The sequence below is a fragment of the Thunnus maccoyii genome, chromosome 5 (assembly GCF_910596095.1).
Source record: "Thunnus maccoyii chromosome 5, fThuMac1.1, whole genome shotgun sequence".
Taxonomy (NCBI): domain Eukaryota; kingdom Metazoa; phylum Chordata; class Actinopteri; order Scombriformes; family Scombridae; genus Thunnus; species Thunnus maccoyii.
Genome location: NC_056537.1, coordinates 5802208 through 5828578, shown reverse-complemented (window position 1 = coordinate 5828578; position 26371 = coordinate 5802208). Strand labels below are relative to the sequence as shown.

The 26371-nt window shown below is 40.6% G+C and overlaps 1 protein-coding gene across 4 annotated transcripts; it reads right to left on the bottom strand.

Moving 5' to 3' along the window:
- Positions 1 to 77: 77 nt before the first annotated feature.
- On the bottom strand, positions 78 to 26287 carry wnt2 (wingless-type MMTV integration site family member 2). 4 transcript variants are annotated; one of them, XM_042411130.1, is made up of 6 exons: positions 24942 to 26287; positions 23792 to 23831; positions 22515 to 22735; positions 17522 to 17799; positions 17058 to 17322; positions 78 to 4421 (listed from the first exon to the last, which is right to left on the bottom strand). In XM_042411130.1, the coding sequence occupies exons 3-6, from the start codon at positions 22729 to 22731 to the stop codon at positions 4216 to 4218; spliced, it is 966 nt and encodes a 321-aa protein (XP_042267064.1). In that variant the 5' UTR covers positions 22732 to 22735; positions 23792 to 23831; positions 24942 to 26287; the 3' UTR covers positions 78 to 4215. The 4 variants fall into 4 exon arrangements, with proteins under 4 accessions (XP_042267064.1, XP_042267062.1, XP_042267065.1 ...); XM_042411128.1 differs by having other exon boundaries at positions 23792 to 26287; XM_042411131.1 differs by lacking the exon at positions 23792 to 23831.
- Positions 26288 to 26371: the final 84 nt, after the last annotated feature.

Sequence of the window (26371 nt, the reverse complement as noted above, 5' to 3'; positions counted from 1 at the left end):
TTCTTCCCGCCATTTTGATTCAGAAACGGGCAGCGATGCAGTTTAACAGCCGACCGTCATCTGGAGCCGCTGAGCTTTTCAAACACTGGTTGGGTTTTTTTTTGTTGTTGTTCTTGTTTTTAAACCACAAAACACAACCCGGTAGGTTTTTATTGTTTATCTGAGGAGGAATTATTTGAACTCCTCACTTGTGTTTTCATCCTCAAACTAACGTCTCGATCCACAGGTAGAAGAAGAAGTTTTTCCAGATGCTGATTTAATGCTTCATTAAACTGATGCTGACGGAAACAGCAACTACTTTATTAAAAATCTCCACTGATTATTATATTATGATTTCTTTAAAAAGGAGCATACCAGTGGGTTTTGTTTACTACAAAACATGTACACTTCTCAACATTTTCCTGCTGTTATGATCCATCAGTTTCTACTCATCTCCATACACATTTTTTTTTAACTTGAGTTGTGTAATCCATCATATTGAACATCAAGTCTGCGTTTATTTTTGTCAAAGCTGCTTTATTGTTGTGATGTATCACACTATAGACTTTTCAAATATATCTGCAGTTAAAGGACATCATCATTATCTGGGCTGCAACTAACGATTGTTTTCTCGATTAATTGTTGTCCGTAAAATGTCAGAAAATAGTGAAAATGCCTGTTATAATTTCCAAAAGTCAAGATTTACGGTTCTTATTTGGTCCGAACAACAGTCACAACCAAAATATATTCAGTTTACGATCACGTATGAGAAATAAAAGCATCAAATCGGCACATTTGAGAAGCTAAACCCAACAAATGTTTGGCATATTTGCTTAAAAAATGCATTTGATTATCAGAATAATTGCAGATTAACTTTCTGTCCATCAACCAATCAACTGACTAATTGTTGCAGCTCTAATAATTACGCCATCAAATAAGTGGAACAAATAAAAGCAGACTTGATGTTTTCATGCTGTACAGAAATGAATGAAAGCAGCCCGGACAGTTGCTTAAATACATCCATAAATCTAAAACTTACAGCCTCCATACACACACAAAAAAGTGAAGTATATATGATTTGTAGTAAAAGAAATACTTAACTGGATTATTATAACTTGTGTCTTATTTACGTGGTTTCGACCATCATTCCTACAGTAATCTGTTCTCACCAGGTTAATAGTTCATGTAAACACGACGCTGCAACAAACACGAGCAGTTAGGTGATGTTTTCAGCTTTTCCATGAAATTAACTCGGTGAGAACAACGTTATTATTACTGAAAAGAACAAAAAAAAATAAGACTCAAGTTGTAATAAACCTGATTTGACTTTAAACAGATGCTAAACTTGTTTGTGTACCCGCTGTGATTAGTGATGAGCCGCTTAAGGTCGTCTACAGTAAATGCGGTTCTGTGATTGGCTGGCACAGCGGGAGGAAATGAAGTGTGTTAATTATCGGTTACACAGTTAATACACTATACATCTGATTTTTTAATTTACACAACCACATATTTACATAAACAAACAAACAAACAAACAAACCCCTCTCTGGTTTAATGCATATTCTGAACTCTGCAGAGTGTTAAAAACAACCAATGTGACTTTTTTTGTGTGTGTGTTTTAAATATTGATGCACGGTGGTTTTAGTGAAGTCATTTATTTCTGAGTGCAGATGTTCAGGTCGTGTTTTTACGTCAGATCGTTCAGGTGCAACTTACAGACTCAGGTTATCCTGAAACACTCGTCTCTTCACAAATACACTTCAGACATTTTTACACACTTGAGAGTAAATAAATACAATGAAATGACAGGATGAATAACAGAGGATTTACACCTTCGGATGAGACAGAACAGTAGTTTGTACTGGTGAAAAGTGGGTGTTTAACTTGAAATGAGTGTGAACTAAATGTCTAACTCTTACATAACTCAGACATAATAATGTGCTGATTAAGGAAGCGACAATTAACCAGTGAATCTGAAGCCATCGCTCTGATTGTTTGCATGTGTGACGAGCAGATTTTAAAATGCAAAGCTGGAAATTTAAAGGGTCACAACGTCCAAATTTACCGACTTTAACTCTGTTAGTTAATTTAGAAGCTTTTAATTTACAGCGACAGTTTAGAAGACAAGTGGATTTAAAACCAGCTGCAACTGATGTCACCCGACTGCAGAGCGACCTGCGCCACCTACAGGTAAGTAAAAGCAGCTGCAGCGTCGACAACAAACGAGCCGCTGACACGTTCGTGTCTCCTACAGCTGGTGAAATTTTAACACTTGTGCCACCTGCAGGTGAGTTTTATAGTTTTAACCCCTTCTAACCCATAAACATATAGATTTCTATTATCTGCTGAGTGCAGGTTATTTTATTGTTAATTGAGAAAGAAACGTTTACTCTGAACATATGAGCCTTTCTTTAATTAACACACTCCCCCGGTTTGTCAGTAATCATCTCAGGTCTGTTTGTAACATAAACAGCTGTTTATACTGGCTGCATGATGGCAAATCCATCCAATAGTTGTTGAGATATTTCAGACCGACTGATTTTGCCATAACTTGAGTCAAGCTGCTAGCACGGCTACAAAATCCCCCCGTTATTCAACACTAATTGCCTGTAATTCTAACAAGTGTTGAAGCTACTTTTTTCTGCCTGTAGGAGGCGACACCATCGAGTCCACACCTGCAGTTCGAACTGACTGAACAGCTCCCCCTTGTGGAGAACCTGAAGCCCACTGAACGTGAAAATTAGTTTATACGTTAAAAGCCGGTTTCATGAGATAAAAGCGATGATCCAATTTACTTGTAAATTACTGAGAAGCAGAAGTTATGAAGAAAATAATTACTTTTATGCCTGCCAAAAATATATATATATATATTTTTCTTCTGTACTTGCAATGAGAATTACTTATTGGGAACGTTTCAGTACACAGACTTTCATCAGGTGATTTCCGATCAGATTTCCAGTCTGTGCACCGAAACGTTCCCAATAAACCTCCTTTAATTGCGAGCACAGAAGACAGCGTGCAGGAGTTCTTTGTTCTATTATTGTCTGCACACCGTCTTTTCTCCGACGCACCTGTTTAACTGCAGGTGTGCAAAAAAAATTCTGCTTCTTCAGACCCCGACGTGACAAAAAAAACTAATCTATTCGCTTTCGTGAGGAGTTCAAATCATGTCACGCTGTGAAATTGAAAACATATGTCGCACGATATCAGAGAACTTGATGTTTGTGAACAGGTTGCTGGGAAAAAAAAGCTTGGTAGACAGGTGAAATGAATTTAGGATTTATGGAAGGTGCCGTTATAAGTGGAAAACCCCCTACAGTCAACAAAACAAGCTGAAAATCTGCCAAACCAATGATGTCCGACTAGATTTACAATCTGTTATGAGTTTAACTTCTGCTTTTCATTCAACTGTTTTAACGGTATGAAACTCTCACGCTGCACTGGATACAAGGCAAGATCTTTCTCTCTGCTGACAGATTTGACGACAGTACAACAGATTAGATAAATTAAGATACTTTATCAGTGTATCTCCTGTCAGATTAGCAGTAGTTCACCAGATTATTTTTGGTGGGGTGAGTTCAGCAGGAGTCTGAAGTGGGTTTTAAGATAAAAAAAATGAAAGGAAATCTCATCCGGAGGGAACTTTTATAATCTCACTGAGCCCGTCTGCCTTTTTAAAAACCAGGTTTCTGTGTAGAAAATAGACGTTTGTATGAATTAGTTTGTGTGTTGATTGATATATTTTTTAAAATACATGTACAGCTCACTACTGTTAATTATTTAACCTAAAACCAGCTGATGAAAGCTTCTATATTTTCTGCTCTAATAATCTGAAGTCTGGAAGCTATTTCAAGAGCGCGAGTGATGTGTTTTTACCTTCTTCTGTTGTTTGGAATAAAAGGAAGAAGAGCAGCTGAGCACTTAACACAAGCAGTAAAGAGACAACATGGCCGAACAAAGAAAGGAGCACTTCCTACAGAAACTTCAACAACAAACCCGACTACGTACTGTCAGATTGACAGGTGATCTTTGGGAAGGACAGTTGCTGAAGTAACAGGTGATTAGCACCAAAGACGGAGTTGAAACATCCTTTAGATCATCACTTACAGCTCGGTGGACTGATGGTAAACATGTACAGACCAGTTGAGAACCAGTACAGAAGCAGTAGTTTTGTCACGCAGCGTAACCGCTGGTTTAAACGTTGAGCGGTCGGTCGGTTGGCGGTGCGCGGTGATGTCACGTCTGGCCCTTACAGGTGTGCACGTCGACCTGCTGGTGGCAGTCGCGGCAGTGCACGGCGCAGCACCAGTGGAACTTGCATTCGCACTTGGTGGTCCGGCTGACCCGCGACGTGTCGTAACCTCGACCGCAGCACATCACCTCGCATCCGTCCACGCCGCGAGACGTCCGGTTACACACCCGCCCGCCCGTCCCCATCGACCCTGGAGAGAGAGAGAGAGAGAGAGAGAGAGAGAGAGAGAGAGAGAGAAAGAGAGAGAGAGAGAGGTTTTGAGTTGAAAATTAAAGGGTCAATTCACCAAAATCACAACTATCTCCAGACTCACCTCTAATAGCATCTACAGATTGTTTGATTTGATATGTTTGATTTGTTGTACTCAAAGCTGGAAAACTACATTATAAAAACTCAACAGAAACTTATCAATAATAAAACTGACTGTAGAAAAGTCTGATGATCATCCAGAGTCAACAGAACACTTCATCTATCCTTGTTTACTTTCTTTAAAATGTCATTTTTTCAATGAAATTCAATCAAATCAAAACATTTCAGCATCAGTCTGGAGGAATAAAACTAAAACTGTCTGCATGGCTGAGCACCAGTGGGGGTATTTATGGGATAACATGCTTTTTATTGTGATGTAGGTGAACTTCAATGTGCACAAAAACCATGCATGTGCCATTTCCCCCACACACATATAAACTCAAACCTGCAAACCTCATGCATACTTGAGTGATCCGAGGTTGATATAAGGTGGAGAATAATGATAATAAATAAAGTGAGAGAGACAATTTAATAATAAAACATTGTTCACATCGTCTCAGCAGAGACTTCAAAACAAAAGCATTATGATCACTTTGTTCAACAGAATGTAAACATCTTATGCAATCAAAGCTTCTGTTTTCCACACACACTGCGCTCAGTTTGAGATCAGATGAACTTAATTGCTTCTTGAGGTTAAATCACTTTACTGCAGCAGCAGGATTTATCTCGCTGTTCATTTCCCGCTTCGCTGCACCGACTGAACCGACGTTACATTTGTTTACTAAATGCAAAAAAACACATTTCAGTGTTTTCCTTCCGAAATGAGATGAACTGGTGGAACAGTTTGACGCCTACACTGATAATTATTCCGGACTAAAACAATGTGAGAGAGTCATTGTCACAGTATGATTTAGAGGCATTTTATACATAAAACGGTTTATAGCATCATTAGGCTTTACAGGAATGTGACTCGCCAATCTGTGGAGTTTAATTGGTTATCAGGAGCCAATGGGAGAAGAGTATAACGCTGGCAGTGCACTGAAGATGAGACAGAGGTGGAGGGGGGAGGAGGAGGAGGGTAAGATGATGAACGCTGGACGAAGGAGAGATGAGAGATTGATGATAGGAGCCGTCAGCCTGCACTCCCACTCTTCATCAGCTGTTCATTTTATAGGAGACATTCATCGCCGACACACACACACACACACACACACACACACACACACACACACACACACACACAGACACAATCTCCTCATACACTTTATAGGTAGACTGGCCTCACTGATAACACACAATCTCACTTTTTCTACTGAATCTTGCCCACACACACACACACACACACCTTGTGTCTCCACAGACACACTCAGACGTCTGTTTCAGGTGTTTCAGGTGTGAGCTGTGCAGGAGGGAACTGCTGCATCTTAATTCATCATAAAACTACAGAAGCCTGCAGAGGTCATTTGATGTTTTCTCGTCATCATATAAGAACTATCTCTGATCTTAAAAAAAACAACCTTTTATATAACCATACTGAGGATCCTAAGAAAGAAAGAAAGAAAGCTAAAATAATAAGTTGTTTGACAATCATTCATCGTTTAACTCATCCATCATATAAATTTAAATGGGTCATATAAACTTTTAATGGGTCCAGTTTCTTAAAATGTGAGAATGTGCAGCTTTTCCATGTCTTATAATAGTGCAAATGTAATATTTTTGGATTTTGGACCAAAAAAAAAAAAGCTAATTGAAGCCACCAATGACATCAGCTCAGACTGTGGGAAACTGCGACAGACATTTTCCACTGTTTTCTGACATTTTATGGACCAAATGATTGATCAGTCAATTGAGAAAATAATTGTCAGTTGCAGCTGTTGCTGTTGTTGTGTATCAGTCTGTCAGAGATGCTCCAGTCATCCACAGGAATGTTTACTGGGGTTACTGGGACTTTTTCAGCAATAATATCAATGTGTTATCTGCTCATGTCAAACATGAGCAGCCTGAACAGATGTTGCGCGTCCCCTCGTTACAGATATTTACCACATGTTTTGATCTAATGATCATAACAAAGACAGTTTGGGTTATCGCGTCAAGATTTCCAGATAATTATTCCGTGATCAGCGGAAAAAAACGCAACTTGTTGTGTCGAGTTTAAGAATGAATCATTCTGTGATTAGAACAAAAACACGATTCAGCACCTCTCTGACACGACTACCGACACTGACAGTGTATTGTTACACTTCAAGCCCCGTAGCTGTGATGGAGCCCAGATGCTCTGATCATATCTGCTTAAAATCTGCAGCTTCAGAGACTTGTTGTGTTATTACGAGCTCCGGTGCAGCCGTTTATGACGTGATATTGTTTTGACGAGTGATCGCAGCTAGTTAGCGACTACGCAGCTAGCTGTGAATACCATCCAGTAGAAGCTGTAACAATGGATGTGTTGATTTCCAGCTGTTCGTTTTCTGTAGTGTTCAGAATTCAAGTTGTAGAGAGTTGTGACAACAGTCTGAGGAGCCTCCTAAACCACCAGACCACCTACACGCCCCAGTCCACCACAATTTTGACGATCATTTAATTGTTTGTCATTTATTACGCAAAAAATCTGTAACCAGCTGCTCAAATGAAAAGATTTACTGTTTTTCTCTTTTTTTTTATACAACTGTAAACGTCATATGTCTGGTTTTAAAGTGTTAGTCTGACAACGATGGGTAACTAATTGATTAAAAACAATGAATTTGAAAAATGTTATGATAGACTTGACAGATGAAAACCCTTGCAGCCTCAGATAACTCGCTTATCTCACTTTGTTGCCTAGTTTTGTTATCATCTTGAAGATGTTTGAATTATAAAACTTGATTAAACTCGTCCTGGAGTGTTTTAAACCTCTGGGCTGCTGTGGTGCAGATGTTGTTGAGACAGCAGAGGACGGTGCAGGTGTGACTGACTGTTACTGTCTGACTGTGAGGCACAAAGTGTTACTGAAGGAGAACATGTGTGTGTGTGTGTGTGTGTGTTCAGATGACTTCTCCTGTATAAATAAAGGTTTCGAAAAAAAATTATGAACTGGCTTCAAGAACCGTCTTGAACATTGTTCTGGAATTTGCTAATGTTTACATTCTGCTTCGCTCGGTGTGTGTGCACCGTCTCTGCACCGTCTCTCCCTCGCCAGGTAATATGTCTGGGCATGACCCGAAGCCCCGCCCCCTCTCTGGCAGCGTGCCCGCCTGTCATCCGAGGTATGCCGCGATGCTAGGGGTGACATCACGGCCAGAGTCTTCCTCGCAGCCCTCTCTCTCTCTCTCTCTCTCTCTCTCTCTCTCTCTCTCTCTCTGTGCGTCTGCTTATTGAATTAAGATGAGGGGGCGCCGAGAGATGAGTTTAGCACCTGAGCCTCGCCGGGGCCGAGGGAAATTGATTTCACACTTTAAAGAGGCACAGAGGGGCCGTCTCACTATCTCTGTGGGCTCTGGGCCTGCGAGTGTGTGTGTGTGTGTGTGTGTGTGTGTGTCTCCATCTGTCTGTGAGAATGGATTCAGTTTGTGTGTTTCCAGAATGATTGAGGGCAAGTTTGCATGTCTTTAAGTGCTTTCTCAATGTGTGTGTGTGTGATGGGGGAGAGAGAGAGAGAAAAGAGAGTCGATCGCTCAAAGTGTGTGTGTTTCCAAAATGATTGAGCTTCATGGGAGCTTGTTTGTATCGTGTGTTTGTGCGTCTGACGGTGATTCAACATACAGTTATGTGTCACCATCCAGAGCCGGTTTACATGTCTGACTCTGTGTGTGTCCCAGAGGAGCCGGTCCTTAGAGAGGGAGCAAGTAAAGTTCTCATGAGACCCTGTGTGTGTGTGTGTGTGTGTGTGTGTGTGTGTGTGTGTGTGTGTGTGTGTGTGTGTGTGTGTTACCTCTTCCTGCTTACATGTACACAACCCATAACGCCTTCATGTCTGCTGGGAAGCCTCTACTTGTTCCCAAAAGGGGCCCTGAGACCTCCAGAGGTCCATCGAGAGGTTAGACAGAAAATGATTTCAGTAGAGATCAAAGGATCTCTCAAAAGGTTTAAACTGCTCAGTTTTGTTGAAAAGTTAAAATACTTTAGATATACTTCAGCTTGGTTGCAAACAGGGATCGAATGTTGCTTAAATTAAGTAATACAAGAAAACGAGGATATGCACTGTGCAGCTAGAATAAAAAGCACAATATCAAGCGTCAGCTGGAGTGATGAGCTGCGTTCAAGTACAATATAAAGTGAATTTTTGGGGTTGCAAAAGTAACAAAAAGTCTAGTTTTGACTGACTAGACTTTTGTTCTTCACTAGACTCTAGTGTTGTCAAATGAATAAACTATTTTATCCGACATCTAGACTCCGAATGAAAACCATGTGTCTTCTGAATATATCTGAGCAGGTTTAATTGACTCTTAAAAGGTCATAAAACTCTCTCAGTACCTAAAAGACCATGACGGTGCCTGAAAATTCGAACTGCACACAGAATGCATGTCGTGACAGACTGTCCTGTGACTGAAAGCTCCCAGGTTTGATTCTCTACAACATCAAACGTGTCCTTTGACTCCGAAAAAGTCCTCGAGTGAGACACTGAAACCTTGACTTGTTGGATTAAAGACACACAACGTGAACCTGATGTGACATTAAGTTAGTGATGATGAGAAGATATCAGAAGTAAAGCCCTGACGATTAGTCGATTAATCGATCAGTTGAGCGACAGAAACAGTTTTGATGATAGATTAAACGTTGTTTTTTGTCCAAATTCTCTGATTCCAGCTTGTCAAATGTGAATATTTTCCAGTTTATTTAGTCTTTAATGATCATAAACTAAATATCTTTGGGTTGTGGACTTTTGTTTGGGACAAAGAGATGAAATTCTGGAGACAGTGATCAGCATTTTTCACAATTTTCTGACATTTTATAGACGACCAATCGAGAAAATAGTCAACAGATTAATTGATAACGAAGATAATCGCTAGCTGCAGCCGTAATCAGAAGATAATACGGTCAAGTTCACAAATACAACTATGATTTTTAGCTCTGATGCACAACACGAGTCACCAGAGTCCTGTTCTGATTTGTTTTGTCCAAATCAACAGTCAAGAACCTGAAGACAAACATCTGAGATACTGAAGCCAGGAAATGCTTGGCTTTCTTGCCTGATAAAAGCTAAAATAGTTGCTGTGTTATTTTCTGTGTCGACTCTATTCATCAATCTAGTTTCTGAGCTTTAGTTCATCCAAAAAAATAACTTTTTGACCTCAGAATTTCGGTGGCTCTACTAAAAATGTTGGTGGCACAAAGTTCTTATGGGAAAATGACAATAAACATGATGTTTGAACTGACAGAGGGTTATTGTATGTTTATTGTATGTTAGCCAACACGGCGCTTTTAGTCAGACAGCACAATGTTTGTGCTGTCTGGAGGCTTTTACTGATTACTGGAGTTTCAAAGAGACATTTCATCGTAGTCAGAAGGAAAAAGTCGACATTAGACCACAGAGAAGCGTCTCACATATGCACAGGACACACTGTAAACTGCCCTTGTGTGTGCGTTTGTGTTGTATTGTATCGTGTGATCCTACCTACCCCCCGAAATATGCCTCACCTTGCTGGGCAAGCATACCCTCGAGTGTAAGTGTGTGTGTGTGTGTGTTTTCATTGGTGGTGATTTATAGCGATGTGTGGTGCTCTAAGGTTTCAGCCTACAGAAGTGTGTAATGGGTCTTAAACTGGCTGACACCCGATCGCCACGGATCATCTGCTGCCTGAGAGGCATCCACCTCCACTGGAACACACACACACACACACACACACACACACACACACACACACACACACACACACACACTCTCATGCACCTTTTCTTCATCTTTTCTTTCTCACACACAGTTTTCATACACAAACATTTTCATTCTCACACTCACTGTCTTGTTCCGAGACTTACATATATAATTTATTGCGTGTTATTTAATCGTAGACAAATCCACCCCCCCCCCCCCCTCTGTACAGCGCTCAAGCTATAATGATTCTGTCACTACTGACGAGAGAAGAAAGTGTAAAGAGCGGGGAGAGTTTTACAGACTAGTATCGGAGCTGCAGGATCACTTCGAGATCTACTGTTTGATGTTAGTAGCTCAGTTTGATACATTGCTGAAAACGCAAAAAGCTAACACAACAGAAAGAGCTGGACCAATCACAATCCAGTTGTTAAACAGAAGCTCACTTACTAACACACAATTAATCTGTCAAACATTTTCTCAGTTAAGCGATTAGTCATTTAGTCTATAAAATGTCTGTTTCCTAAAGCCTGAAGGTGACGGTTTTAAATGTCTTGTATTGTTCCAACCAACAGTCCACAACCTAAAGATATCTGAAGTCCTATAGTATGTTGTTTGGCACCAGATCTAATTATTTGCACCGTAATGATGCAGTGATAAAGAAAATAGATAGAATATTATATCATTCTATCAACTGTTTCACCCTACAGGTCAGGACAAGAATGAATTCACAGTTGATATTGTATATCAGAATAGCTCAGAAACAAATCTTCGTCCTCTTAATGTATTTTATTCTTTTAATAAAATGTGTTTGATATTTAGTTTACTGTCATAGAAGACTAAAGAAACCAGAAAATATTCACATTTAAGAAGCTGGAACCAGACTTATCAAAATAGTCGGCGATTAGTTTTCTAAGCAACTAATCATTGCAGCTCTAAATGAGATAACACTCTTCGGTGAATAATAGGTAATAATGTCAGAAAGTAATTAGTAATGACTGACAGAAAGCCCTGACTGTTATGAGCTCCTGTTGAAAGTCTACCAGTGCTTTGGTCTAATGCTGTAAACAACAGCAGCCTTCGAGCTGGGAGGTGAATTGTGTTGGCTTCGGCTACGGATGACATTTAAATTCTTTTCCATCTTCTCCCCCCTTTTTTTTTGCTTTATTGTCAATAGGTCACACTTTTACCCTTCACATGTCAAGAGACACAAATCAAAACCTCCATACAAATCCACTCGCACACACAAACCCCCCCCCCAAACAAACAAAAAGCAAGGCAGCGTCATCTCTCTATGTCTGAGACAAAGACGCCAACATACAGCTTGCAAGATTCCCAGATAGTCAGCAACACTCATTCATTTCATTCTTTCAAAAAACAACAAAGAAGAAATATGTACTTGGATAATGAAAAGTCCTCATAACTAAAGGTTTTACAAAATGTCCCAAAATGACTAATAAAACTTCTCTAATGGTAATAATTGTGATACTTGATCATGATACATTGATACATTTCTTTGCAAAGTGAACAATCAAAATTTTGTATCCTGTATTTTCTGTGAAAGATCTAGAAAGAGATCAGGCTTGGAGGTTAAAAGACACAGTTGAATATTGGCTACGAGAACGGCTCGAGGCGAGAACGGCTTCCTGCTTTCTTACAGTGCAGACGCTTTGCTGCTCGCTCTCGCCTCTGCTTGCATTCTTCTGATGATATTCGTGGTTTTTTTTTCTGCGAGAAATTACAAGCAGCGGCTGCTGGATACTTATAAATCACTGGGACTGTAATTCTTTGTAGCTATAGTAGGCTATTGCCATATTTCAACATTTTTATGACCTCCTCAGTACAACGTGAGCGTGGCCTACCGATAGCACAAGCCTGTACTGCAGTGACTGGGAATGTGGTACTTAGCTAAAGCTGATGAGCAGCAAGATGCCTCCCTTCTCCACCGATGACTTCCACAAACTTCTACGGAATATCGCAGCGCTGGAAACCAAAATTCACCGGTTAGAAGTGAACGTAGAAGTGAATGGACTATGTGGGAAGGACACCACTTCACCATGGACTCAAAACAGTGGACAAGATCATGCTAACACACGGCTCATTACCACCGACAAGACTACCAAGAAACAGGAGGGCTGTGTGCAGGGTAATAAATCTACAAGTGATAGTCCTCCCTGGAACTCTTCTTGGTGCAAAGCCTAAGTATAAATCATTTTACTGGGAAATGGGAGGACGAGTAACAGGCAGAGCCCAGCGTCCTGAGGTTTGTGATGCAACAGGCTGGCCTGCGTTATCATCCAGGCAGAGCGCCTCTTCAACCCCTGTTCTTAGTAGGACACAGCCGTGGACAGCTGCGAAAGGGAGAATTAGCAGCAAACCTCCCCAACAACCGAGTGTACAACTGGAGAACAGATTTGCTCCACTGCTGCAGGACCCTGGATCTCCGTCTGATGACCTGGATAACCTCTTGTCTTCACACAGCAGGGTAAGGACTGAGAGTAAATCAGAAAGTAAGAGGCTACAGGGAAAGCTAACGACTGGGACTTAAACTCTGATTGTGGGTGACTTTGCTGTAAAGGATGTAAGAAGCATGTGCAGTAAAAACACCAAAGTACTCTGCTTTCCAAAGGACATGGTCTCTGACATGACTGAGAGAATCCTGCGTATCATGGCTGCACATCCAACTGTGAAAACCATCATGGTGCACATAGGGACCAATGATGTTGTGAAACAACAATCTGAAGTGCTGAAACAAGACTTTATTGATCTGTTGAACACAGTCAGCTCTTGCTGAGGTGTTTATCAGTGGCCCTCTACCGCCAGTAAGAAAAGGAGTTGAGAGATTCAGCAGACTGTTGGCACTAAACACATGGCTCTTAACTGCATGTACCGTCCATTCACCACATTTTATTGTCAATTTCAACTTTTTCTGGGACTGCAGACATCTTTTTAAGGCAGATAGACTTTGCCTTAACAAGTCAGGAGTAAAATTGTTTATCTCTCACCTATTTTACTTCCTGCATCACCCATCTGTTCCCTCTGCCAAGGACAAGAGGAATCAAAACAAGAAGACATAACACAATGCGGCAGAAACCTTGAAAGAGAGCCCCCTCAGCCCCCGTCTGAAGACAGCTTTAAACATGAGAGTTATCAGAGCCAAGAGGAAGAGGAGTCTCCACCCCCCTCACCAACAACCGCCTGTGGGGATTCACCTTCTTCACCCCCTCCCCCAAACCACATCCAGGTCACCCTCCTCTCCCCTCCTCCTATTCCCCCCTCTTGGAGTTCGCTGACCAGATGAAAGAGCTGGTCACTGCAGGGACCAAACTTATCCCCTGACCTACTCCCATTTTCTCCCCTAAACCCCCCTCAGTATCCACCTCCACTATTACTAACTACTACTAGTAGTTACTAAGTCCTCAGCTGGTTTTGACACAATCGTCACAGTTACAACATCCTTTACAACCCCCCCCCCCCCCCCCAACTGCGAAGGCCATAGCATATGATTCACATCATTTTCATACTCATCAAACCATTCAGTGACCCCTATGCACTGTCATCCTGGAAGACACCGCTCCCATCAGGATAGAAATGTTTCATCATAGGATAAAGGTGATGACTCAGAACAACTTTGTATTGATTTGTAGTGACCCTTCCCCCTAAGGAGACAAATGGACCCAAACCATGCCAGCAAAATGCCCCCCCACAGCACAACAGAGCCACCAGATCCCCTCCCTGTAGGGGTCTAGCATTCAGACCTGTACCGGTTTTTCCTTTAATTTGTCATCAGTCTATATATATGAATTGATGAATTTACCTACATCTTCACTGACAAAATTCATGAAATTAGACAGGATGTGTGTCATCCCTGTGTCTACTTAAAATCAATTTAAATACCATGACACAACTTTATCCATCCACTAAAACATATGCAGTGGCAGAATTACAGTCTTAGTATTACTGGCTCTCAGTGCTGCATGGCAGCGGTCGACAACAACATATAACAAGACCGACTGGAAAACTAGGTGGGACTTTCTGGCACAGTACTAAACTGGTTTGAATCTTACTTAAAGGACAGGAACTACTTTGTGTCTGTAGGTAATTACACATTTGAGCGGATAAAAAAAAAAGACATGCAGAGTTCCCCAAGGCTCCATTCTGGGGCCTCTTATGTTCAACATCTACATGCTCCCACTGGCTCAGATCATGGAAAACAACAAAATGTGTTATCATAATTATGCAGATGACACACAAATTTACATAACCGTATCACCAGGGGACTATGGTCCAATACAAGCACTGAGTGAGTGCAGTGAACGAATCAACGATCTGGATGGATGTGCCAGAATTTTCTTCAGTTAAATGAAGATAAAAGTGAAGTAATTGTTTTTGTAGCCAAGGAAGAACATTTAAAAGTCAGCACTTAGCTTCAATCAATAATGTTAAAAACCACAAACCAAGCCAGAAATCTTGGTGTAGTCATGGACTCAGACCTGAATTTCAACAGCCACATTAACACAACTACAACGTCAACCTACTATCACCTGAAGAATATATCAAGAATTAAAGGATTTATGTCTCAGCAGGATTTGGAAAAACTTATCTCTAGTAGACTTTACTACTTTAACGCTGTCTTCACAGGCCTCCCTAAGGAATCAATCAGACAGCTGCAGCTGATTCAGGACGCTGCTGCTTGAGTTCTCACTAAGACCCAGAAAGTAGATCATATAACTCCAGTTCTCAGATCTTTACACTGGCTTCCTGTCTGACAAAGAACTGGTTTTAAAATACTGCTGTTGGTTTATAAACCACTGAATGCTTTAGGACCAAAATACATCTCTGATCTGCTGCTACATTATGAACCATCCAGACCTCTCAGGTGGTCTGGGACAGACCTGCTTTCTGTCCACAGAGTAAAAACTAAACATGAAAAAGCAGCGTTCAGTTTATTTGCTCCACATATCTGGAACAAACTCCTGGAAAACTGCTGGTCTGCTTCAACTCTCAGTTCTTTTATATCAAGGCTGAAGACTTTGCTGTTTGCGGCTGCCTTTTATTAAACCAAATTTGAGGCTTTTGATTAATTTCTTGCCCTGCACTGTAACTTTTATCCTCAAATCGTATCTGTCTTATTCAATTTTAGCTTATTATTATTTTCTATTCTCTTAACTCTTTAATAACTATTTTAAATTATGTTTAAATGCCCTTTTATAATGTGTCTCTTTTGCACTTTGTCTTAATGCTTTTAATGTTTTATATAAAGCACTTTGAATGGCCTTGTTGTTGAAATGTGCTATACAAATAAACTTGCTTTGCCTTGACCTCAGTATCTTACACTGATTAAGTGAAAGCATGAATACTGTAGTTTTTCCAAAAACTACTTCATTTTTCACACTGCCAAAAAAGATGAGCATAAATGTTCCTTCTTTGCTTTTACATTTAGGACAGTTTGAAGAATTATCTTTCAAGATCTTATTTATCCCTATTGGAATTAGATAAAACAAAATATGAAAAAAATTAAGCCCCTTTGACTCTGAACCTATTTGGCACTGAAACACAGAAACACTGAAAGTTGATAAATCATATTGGAACCAGTTCTGTCGCATGTCAGTGAAAAGCCAAAGTAAAAGTTGGGCAGGTTTGAGATGCCAAGAAAGTTGAACCTGCTGGAGGTATTGGAGGTGTAATTCAAGCAAACATCTGTGATCAAGTATTTGATAACCCTCATGACAAATCTGTTCACACTCCTTTGTAGGCATGTTCACACCAACCAACCGTGTTTGTTGAAGTGGTTCACTTGAACTCTGAAGCGTTCACTTTTTTTGGTTTGGTTCATTTGGCCTGGTGAGAGAATACTGTAATCCTATTTCAACTCAGGCGGAAACCAAATGGCGTGTAAAATCTCAGACCTTTAACCAAGAGACCAAAAGCAATCTAGACGTTGAGGTTAACACCGGGCACGGTTTGGTTGAAAAGTGAAAGTTTTTATATGTCCTGGTTACATATTATGGTTGTTTCAGGAGCATTTAAAGGACAACATTTCAGAGTGTAGTTTGGACCTGATTTAAAATGGATAAAATGGATATTTTTTATATCAAATGATAGTGTTTAATGTGAGAGGCATCACTCGAACCTACAGAGAATTACTCTGAAGCTCCCCTCGGCTTTACGGAGCTTTATAGTGAGTTTCAGCTCATTGTTTAGCCGTCCAGCTGCAACTTTACTGTTTTGGTTCACTCTCAGCGCTCTCATGGCGTTGTTTTCTGCAGAAGTACGCAGCTGTTTTCAAAGAAAAAGCTCTAAAAAGCCACTGTACACTACCTGCTCAGCACCAAACGGCAAACAGACACAGTTAGCTGTAGACTAGCTGGTGAACATAGTGGAGCATTTAGCAGCTAAAGAGCCAGATATTTCCCTCAGGAGTTGGTAGAGAGCAAAAACAGAACTAAAAGAGTGAATATTGGACTTAAATTCACCAGGTGGACTGAAACACGACTCCAAATGAATGATAATGTAGCTCAGTAACTGCCAGATGTGGAAATAAGCAACTGTTTGCAAACCAGTTCAACATATCAACTTAAACAGTGATGATATGTCAATCTTTTGTTCACAACTTGTTTACGTCGCCCCCAAGATGCCAAAAATTCAGTTCTTTAATCTAGACTAAATCAACAAATCAGTGCTTGCTGGGAGTTGAGTATTTAAAGTTAGATGTCTTAATCCAGTCAGCACAAGTGATCCTCTTATCAGATCCTGTGGTATGTTAAAGCTTGAAAAAGACTAAAGGTTGTTTACCTGACTCGTGGTCGCGTATGCAGTAGTCTGGCGAGTCCTCCAAGTACACCAGGTCGTTCTTGCTAGGTCGTTTGAAGTGTGAGTGCGCAGCAGTGAACCCGGTGCCGTACTGGTTAACGGCGACCTGCACCGCACCGTTGTACCTCTTGCGAAGGTGCTCGCCGGTGCGTCTGAAGTCGGCCATGGCCAGCCAGCAGGTCCTGACGCTGCACGACCCGCTCACACCGTGACATTTACACTCTAGAGTCATGAAGCGCTTCACCGCCTGGAGAGGAAAATAGAACGTAGGATTAGGACAAAACTGCGTGTAGATTTAACTGTAACATAAAATAGTTTAGGAAGCAAAACGTATAAAATAAAGTAACATAAAAGGTTCATATTACAAGTTATCTTAAAGACGAACCAGCCTTTCAGAACATAATACCATCTACAGGTGTTCAGCTCTCAGCTCGGTGCCTCCTCACCTTCCTGCCGGCTCGGTTGTTGTGCAGGTTCATGAGCGCCCGGGCGTCCCTCTCCTTCCTCTCTTTGGCATCCACGAAGGCCTGGCTGAAGCGCATGGCGTGCTCCACGTGGTCACTGCAGCCACCCCAGTCGAAGGAGCCCTTGGCGTCCCGTGACGAGCCCTTCTTAGTGGGATCGCACGAGCAGGAGTCCAGTTCGCCTTGGCTGCAGGCTCGTGCCAGCGTGTAAACCACTCCGGCTGAGGAGATGGCGTAGACGAAGGCCACTTCGCGGCTGCCTGAGAGGAGAAGAGGAAATGTTGGGAGTCGTGGAAGCACACACCTGAAACAAAGCCAGGTTTTTTTCTAGATTTTCATGTCATATTCTACATAATTAATAATTAAATAAACTGTACATCATAGATACAAACCCAGGAACTATTCAAATCTAGAGCTACATACTGAGGTCAGACGTCGACACCGTATTCTTTGTACAAACACTAGAAAGCATTCAGAATAGTAAAAAAAACAACGACAAAAGAACCATCAGCACAGTTGCTGGTACACTTCTCTACATCAATAAACTCCACTGATGTAAATCAAACATAACAGTTTTATCTTCTTATTGATCTTGAACCTGGCGTTTCCCGATACAGGCTGCCTGACGGCAAAATAAAGCCACGATAAACAGAAAGATCCTTAAAATGTTTGGCCACCGCTGCTACCTGTATGACCCGTGTTTGTTGTTGTCTGCAAGATGCTTTTATTTTGTGCGAGGCATGAAATAAAAAACGCTTCATCTACCTCCAACTGCTAACATTTACCAGCAATGCCCTGATAGAAAGTCCTTATCTCCCTCTGCATGTAACTGATGAGAGATCTGAGAGGGATCAAAGGTTGAGACGGGGCAAGTGTGTGTGTGTGTGTGTGTGTGTGTGCTTAACCACACCTACGAGTCATCATGACACTACAGAGCATGCCCATGCAGTGACAGCAATAAAATAGGTGGATTTTTAAATGTTTGATGTTTAGGGCTGCAACTAAGGGTTATTTTCATGAGCTGATGCTTTACTTATTCAACACATGAATCATGTCATCCATAAAATAAAATAGAAAATAATGGCCCAACGTGTCATCTGAATCTGAATTAATCATCAAATCTCTCTGAACTCTCATTGTCCTGCTGTCATAAATAAACCTGCACATATAAATGAACGTCTGTCACATTCAAGCCCTTGTAAAATGAGTTCACACAATGCTGATTAAGCCCAGATAAATCTCTCTGTATTTCACAGTATACAGAGTTTTTAAACCTGGTGTTGGGTTTGACATTCCCACGCTGGCCAGATGAATGCATACTGAGCACGCTCTATGGAAAGAACATGTGCACTACAGACTTCTGCCGGCCGAGCCAGGTAACTTCCGGTTAGCTCTCTGCTAACTTGAATGGGGATAAAAAAAAAAAAAGTAATCTTGCTGCTCTTCTAGACTTTCCAAATGTTATCAGACCAAACGCATCAAATTCTGATAGTGAAATGAGTCATTTTGCGGGGGTTGTGTGACACTCAAAACAATTTATCTACAGTTTCACAGCCGCAACAGTAGCAGCTATGGTGTAGCTTAAGGCGGAGCCTATGATGTAAGCACGTGTCAACAGTGTTTTTGTAATTACTTTCACTGCCAGAAGGGGGAGACAAAAGTCCCGTACTGCAGCTTTAAGACGAGAGACTCTTGACATGATAAAAATGACAAATCTAGGTGACTTTCAATTATGACAATGTGCTCAAAGCAACAGGCATTATGTGAGATATTTGTGCCCTGTGTTTAGCCTGTCAGGCTACATACAAGCTGCCCATACCTACCATCTGACACTAAACATCAATCAAGTATGGCACTCGCTGTTATGACATCATCTGTCATCACAGTTATAGTCTTTAAGATTTTAGTCACCTGTAATTACACAGGTAGTTATGACATGTGTGTTTAAAAATACAGAGTTCACATGTATCGGAAGCAAACATTCTTAGAGCAATTGGTTCATCTGTTTACAGACAAACTGTCAGATGTATGTCATGTTGTTTTTGTACGGAAGACAAAAGAAGACATATTAATTAAATTATCTTTTGTATTACATTTTTTGTATTTGTATTTTGTAATTTATAATAATAATTATATATCTTAAATTGGTAAATTAAGTAATTGATAAATTACTTATAAAATTAAATCCAATTAATGTTTGAACTGATTTATCAATTAATTGTTTTAGACAGAGACATTTTAATGCAAACAATACTGCCAGGTATTGAACCTCAATACTTTTTTGTTACCAACCAAGGTGTGCACATAAAACCAAAACCCCAAACTGTCAAGAACCAAAAGCTGCCATTGGACGTCTGGTTTACTCATTAATTGATCAGACAGTTCCTGATTCTAATCAAAATTAGATTAGACTATTAATTAAGGCAAAGTTCTTGAAAAACATTTGAGAACTTCAGCATCTTTTGTCAATTTGCAGAGAAATCTGTTTATTTCTCAAAGTAAGGTATCAAAAAACAATCGTTCTTGTATCTGTATTGAAACTCTTGTATCAAAAATTACAAATGATATCAAGCCCAATCAAGCACACACATACATACATACAGTGACTTCAGTGTGTCTGTGTGTGTGTGTGTGTGTACATGCATGATCACTCCCAGTCCAGCAGCTAAGTTGAGCGTGCCTAACAAGGTTAATGAGGAGAACGCTGAGAGAACACGACACCAGAGAGACAAAACTCCTGCGTAATTGTTTGAAATTAGCCCACTGACATTGACAATAAGGAGCTTCTGACGGTGCCTCGGCGTGCCGTGATAATACTGTGTGACACGTCCGGGGCCCGACTGGGAGGTCTGAATACCACACGGCTGATTAGAGGCCCCGACATGAAACGGACTAAGTCGAAGGATCCGCCTCGCAGGTTAAACCTCAGAGCATGGGAGAGGAACATCAGGCTGCCGATGATCCTCCAGTGGCAATAAAAAAAAAAAAAAAAAAAAAAAGATTATGACTTGTTATAACATGTCCTCAAAGGAGATGACTGAATTTAGCTGCTCAGACACAGAGTGGCACGTCTAATTTGACAGGATGCATCTGTCCGGAGCTCACATCTGTCACAGGCAGCGACAGGCAGCTTATTGCTACTCATTACTTGTTAATCATTTCAATCCCTGACGCTGCTGATCGCACTTTACTGCCTGAGTCGTTTGTCACACTCTTCATAACATTTATTTTCCACTACAACCCCCCCCTCACAGCCCCCCCCGCCCTATATCTACTCTTCACTCGTCAATAAATCAAGTCTTTTCTTCTGCAAATGATCAGGGAAGATAAACAGTGCTAACGACCCGATGAGGATCTTGAAAGTGGTGGGGTTACTTTTATTTAGAAAGAGTTTCTCTCTTAAACAAGCTGAGTGGAGAGTGAATCATCAGCTGAGACAGTAGCTAAGTGAACCTAACAAAAACACAAACATTATCATGATCAAACTGAACTTGTGTTATTAGTCATCACTAAAACAATCAATCGATTCATAAAATGAAAATTAAGAATTATAATAATTGATTTATAATAAGATAAAAGAGAGTATTTGAGTTGCTGGAACCTGCAAATCACTTGCATCTTTGCTTAAAAAAGTTCTTGAATTATTGATTTTTATCAAAAATTGATTGGCTAATTAATTTTCCATCCATCGACAAATTGGTTCAGCTCTTAATCTGTATACCACAAGTCATAATATTACTATATTATGACTTGAGTCATATGTAGCCCCCAACACAGGAACAAACTGGCAGAGAAACCAGTCGACTGCACCGACGTGATAAATGTACAATTGTAAAGTGAGACGAGGTGTGGAATGCGATCCAACCTCTTTGAAAAAGAACATATCTGCAAGGGACCCATCTATTTCCCAGAAAGCCTCGGTGTCGCAGTAAATCTACCCAACACTCTGAAAACCGAGCAATTGTTTGGATTTGTCAGCATTAAGTCGATGCTTATGGTCAAACATGTTTGTCACTGCGGACAGATCGGCGTGCTGTAATACACACGATCACGCGGCGAATCGTTTCTAAAACAAAAAGGTGCCGGCAGCAAACAATGACCTGGAAACACAACCCAGCTGATACTGTAGCAGGCAATCTAGTCACTAACTTTATATTCTTAGTTGTGCAGTGTGTTTAAGGCACCTGACTGTCCCTGAAGCCTTCATATCATGAATAAGATGCTTTACGAACACTTTGCGTACCTAACCCCTGCATCTAATATCATTTACTGCAGGGGCAGCATTCACAGTGTTATCTCAATACTGATATGCTGCTAAAGTATTCAAAATCAGTTTAAAAAGTCGCCCTCACGACACCGAGTCAAATGATTCTTGATGTTTTCCTACCACAAAATCTTTACATTTTCAATTATAGTTTATTTTTTAGATTTGTTAAAATTTCACTTCTCATCTATTAAGAGATAACAACTACGAACCCCAATGTCTCAATATGAGAATACACAATATAAATATGGAGACGATAAGTGATAGTTTAAAGGCTTTAATTTAATAAAACTTTAATCTGATGTCTGACTCTGCAGACGTAATTCCCGGAGACGAAGTGTAGCAGGTATTTAAGATGGACAAGATTTTATTTGGTCCAAGTAACAGACTCAACTATAACATCTTACAAGAAAAATTAGCCATGAATGTCTCTATTTACAAATCCCTCAAACCCCCCAAACCTGTTCAACCTTCATTTCTCTCTAGCTTGTCTTGCACAGGGTCAGAGGTCAACTATAGAACACCAGCTCTGGAGCTGAGAGGGTCAGGGCCTTGCTAAAAGACACTACAGCAGGCAGGATGCTGGTTTGATTTCAAATCCTTCAGATGAAGGATGACTGCCCCTCGCTGATGGTTTTTAAACCCTCCGTTAGTTTAAAATTGCACTTTTTATGCTCGAGTTAAATGAGCTCTAACGTTCCCTCCACTCACTGCGTAGCAGCAGGCGTCCAAACAGGTTGTGGTCTCTGGCCGTGGTGTTGCAGTTCCAGCGGTGGTTGCGGAACTGGTGCTGGCACTCGGAGATCCAGTCCTTCATCCCGGCCCCGATGGCCTGCATCACTTTGGGATGCTGGCGGCACAGCTGGCGCTGCTTGTTCACCAGACCAGGGATGTTGTCGCACATCACCTGGGATCCCAGGGTGCCCATGTACCTGCAGAGCAGAGGAAGAAAACTTTAGAAAGTGGGACAAAAGGGGGGCTGGAAGACGGATACAGAATTTGAACTTTTTTTTAATGATCTCAGAGAGAGAGAATTAAGAAAATGCTGAACCTATCCCTGCAAATAACCTGATATATGCCTGTAGGAAATGTGGACACTTATCTTCAACAAACTGTCTGTGTTCGCCAATAGAAAAGTAAAAATAAAGCAAAAAAAGGTGTGGTCTTGAGATCTACAGTCCATACTCCCATGTACCTGCAGAACAAGGTGATGAAAGACTGGTAGGGACTTTGAACACTTGCAGGCTCCAGAGATTTTCTTACATGATTACAGAAAGAACAGAGCGGCAAGAAATTTTTAAAAAGCAGTCAGGAAACTTATCTGTCCAAATAACATCTCACTATCATAGGAAGTATGAAAAGTTTATGTCAAAGTTGGAAACAGAACCTTCTGCAAATATTAAAGATTAAAGAGGGAAAAACAGCAAATGAAGAGAAATTAAATGATATCAAATGACTTTGTTCTGGAAAGGTATCTGTCCAAATATTCAGTCTTCAACAACCTGCAAAAATACAATTATGAAAGCCATGGAGGGAATTTTGACACTTAATCTCTGTGAAATTTCTCGCTCACAAAAGAAAAAAAAATGTAATGAAACCGTTTTGAATGTAATTTAGACATTTTATACATATTTATTTCACTATAATCAAACACGAGAGGGGAAACTATACCCGGTATCATTTTAGAGAAATCACATGGACTATTTTCCTCTCTAGAAACGTTTAACAGCCTCATTGGAGCGCATTTTGCGCGTCGCGAAGACAAGACCACGGGAGACCAGCGTGTATCTGCTTATAGTGATTTTTAGTGGTGTTGTATATGTTGAACTGTGGAGAGCGATATTTCGCTCCCGTGTATGTCGAGTGTGTACTACGGAAGTAACAATAAACTTGAAACATGTCAGTTTAATTACAATGCCATGCACTCAGCGCACGAGCTTTTTACAATTGCATTTCAATAAAGATGTGGAAAAGTGTGCGGTACTTACCACCAAGACGCATCGACCTCGGCCGTCAGCCAGCAGATTGCTACAGATAAATAAAAACATATTCCACTTGGCAATAAGTTCATATTAACCAAACTTAAGTCCTTTATGGATCTGGACGGAGCATTTCCACGGATGAAAAAAAAAATTAAATAAATCAGAAGAACAGATAAGTCAGAATTTGATTCTCCAAATAAAAGTTTAGATTAAAAAATATATCATCACGAGACAGTTAGCAGACGGAGGTTTGCGCGTAAAAGCCATGACAGGCTCGGGTTCTGCACGGTGGCAAAGTGCTTATGAGGAAAAAGTAAAGACCGACTGTCTAATAGTCCAGCAAAGATTTTCAGTGGAGATAGGCAGATGATGTGCTATCAGGTTTAAATTGCTTTACACAAGGGGTGGGCAGAGTCCCATCTCAGGAATGAGGTGAAGAAATGAGATGTCTGAGAGTATCTGTTCAGGCTGGTTTGACACCAGACAGGCTTGGCCCGCGTCCAGACCGGAGCTCCGCAGCTCTTGAGATGTGGTCCAAGCTGATGGGGCTCTTCACTCAAACTGCACCGACGCGTTCAGGGAATGAGCCGGCTGTGGGAGGATTCACCCAGCTCAGGCAATGTCAGTCACCAGAAAAACCGCACAACCCCGCTAAGATTCAAATTTTTTGGAAGGAAATGGTCCATATTTATTGTCAGCTGTGTAGTCCCGAAAAGTGACAGGATTTATCTTTATAACTTTTACGCACAAATTAATGTTGTGCACAAAAGACATGTGCGTAAAAATCCATTTCTTGCGCAAAAATATGTAGAATTTGTCAGGACTCCGGTGGATCCGTAGGTCATTAGACGCTGAGACTGGTATTTTTTTTGGTGATATGATACATAATTAAACAATCACCAAATATATCCCACATACCTGGACATTTACTTTTGTATTTTACACATTCGGCAACTTTCCTGTTCATTAAGGCCTTTATCTTCTTAATGAATTTAGATCTTCTTGAAACCAAGTGCCATACCCTACTGTCACTCTGATGCCAAATATTTCTGATGACGCATTGTTATTTTACAGCCTTATATAAACCACCACTCAGTCTAACTAACAACTCAGGAATGGTGGTTGAAAAAAAAAAAAGGAAAGGAAAATTACGCACCGATTCTCCCAAAGCAGCACCTAAAGGTGATGTGTCCATTTCAATTGGATTATCTATCACAGTCTTTTTGAAGTCTCTCGGGGAAATCTGTACCACTGTCACACGGCATTTCCTCCATCTTTGATCTGGCCTGGGTGAATCTGGAGGTCCGGAGACCCTGACCAGATGAGATTAATGGGCAAATTGGATTTTTCCCATGATCCCCGTGGAAGAAAACCATAAAACAACAAGGAGATTTAGAGCGCTCTCTCTGCTCTTCTCAGCCCATTGAACACGACTTTGTTTTTGCAGCAGCAGTAGTTGTAATAAGCCTGTAATACAAATCCAATTTAATTGGAGTTATTTGTTCACTGCCTTACCAAAGCGCATTAAGGCAGGTCATTGTATTTCACTACACGTTTTATGGAAAGACTGACTTCAGTTTACCTGCCCAGCATGAAAAGTACAGCTGAGATACATTTACTCAAAGTACTTGAGTGATACCTGCCAAACAAGCAAGGATTTTAACAATTTCTCTCTTATTTCAAAACCTTTTCTATGAATTTGAATGGCTAAAATGATGAGTGGTTGGACAATATGACCTTTACCAAGGTCACAACCTAATGAAAAAGAAATATTTACCCTGTTTTCCTGAATTTCTTAAAGAAATAGTTCATTATTTTGGGAAATGGGCTTATTTGTCTTCCTTTCTCCAACAGTTAGATGAAAAGATCAATAATCGCCTCTTGACCCAAGAGGTGATTAGCTTAGCTTAGCATGAAGACTGGAAGCAGGGGAAACAGCTCGTCTGGCTTTTTCCAATGTTCCAAAATACACCTACAAGCACCTCTAAAACTCACTAATTACCATGTGTTGTATCTTGTATGTTTAATCTGTACACAAACAAATTATTTTCTTGACAAACAACAGATCACGGATCAGGAAACCTGCACCGTGGCTGGAGACTGCACAGAACTGCTGGACTGATTGATAAACTGTTGTTGGTCAAGAAATGGTCACAATATGTAACTCCCCCTAAAACCACTAAATTTATATTTCATATTTACATTTCTGTTTGTGCACAAATGGAACAAACTACATGTTGTTTTGTTTCGTTTGTCTGATTTTGACTTTGGAGAGAGCCAGGCTAGCCTTTTCCCCCTATTTCCAGTCTTCATGCTAAGCTACGCTAATTTCCTCCAGTTCTTCACACTCAACACACAGACATGCGATCGATTCATCTTCTCATCTAACTCTCAAAGAAAGCAAAAAGGCACGTTTCCCAAAAGTTTTAACTATTCCTTCAAGTCTGTTACTTCAAAGCCTGAAATTTGTTATATACAATATTTTTCCTTCATATAGATGAAAATCTGAATTAAAACATTTTTCGCAGGCGATGAAAACTACAAAAACTTCTGGATTTCAATCTTTGTTTGACTGTACAAGAAAAA

What these genes read in the sequence shown, in the direction of transcription:
- wnt2 (XM_042411128.1), bottom strand. Translation starts at nt 23,874, where the DNA reads ATGAACTTATTGCCAAGTGGAATATGTTTTTATTTATCTGTAGCAATC. An exon ending in GAGGTCGATGCGTCTTGGTG is followed by an intron (nt 22,736 to 23,791) that starts GTAAGTACCGCA and finishes TCTGCTCTGCAG; the next exon opens with GTACATGGGCACCCTGGGAT. An exon ending in CATACGCGACCACGAGTCAG is followed by an intron (nt 4,422 to 17,057) that starts GTAAACAACCTT and finishes CTCTCTCTCCAG; the next exon opens with GGTCGATGGGGACGGGCGGG.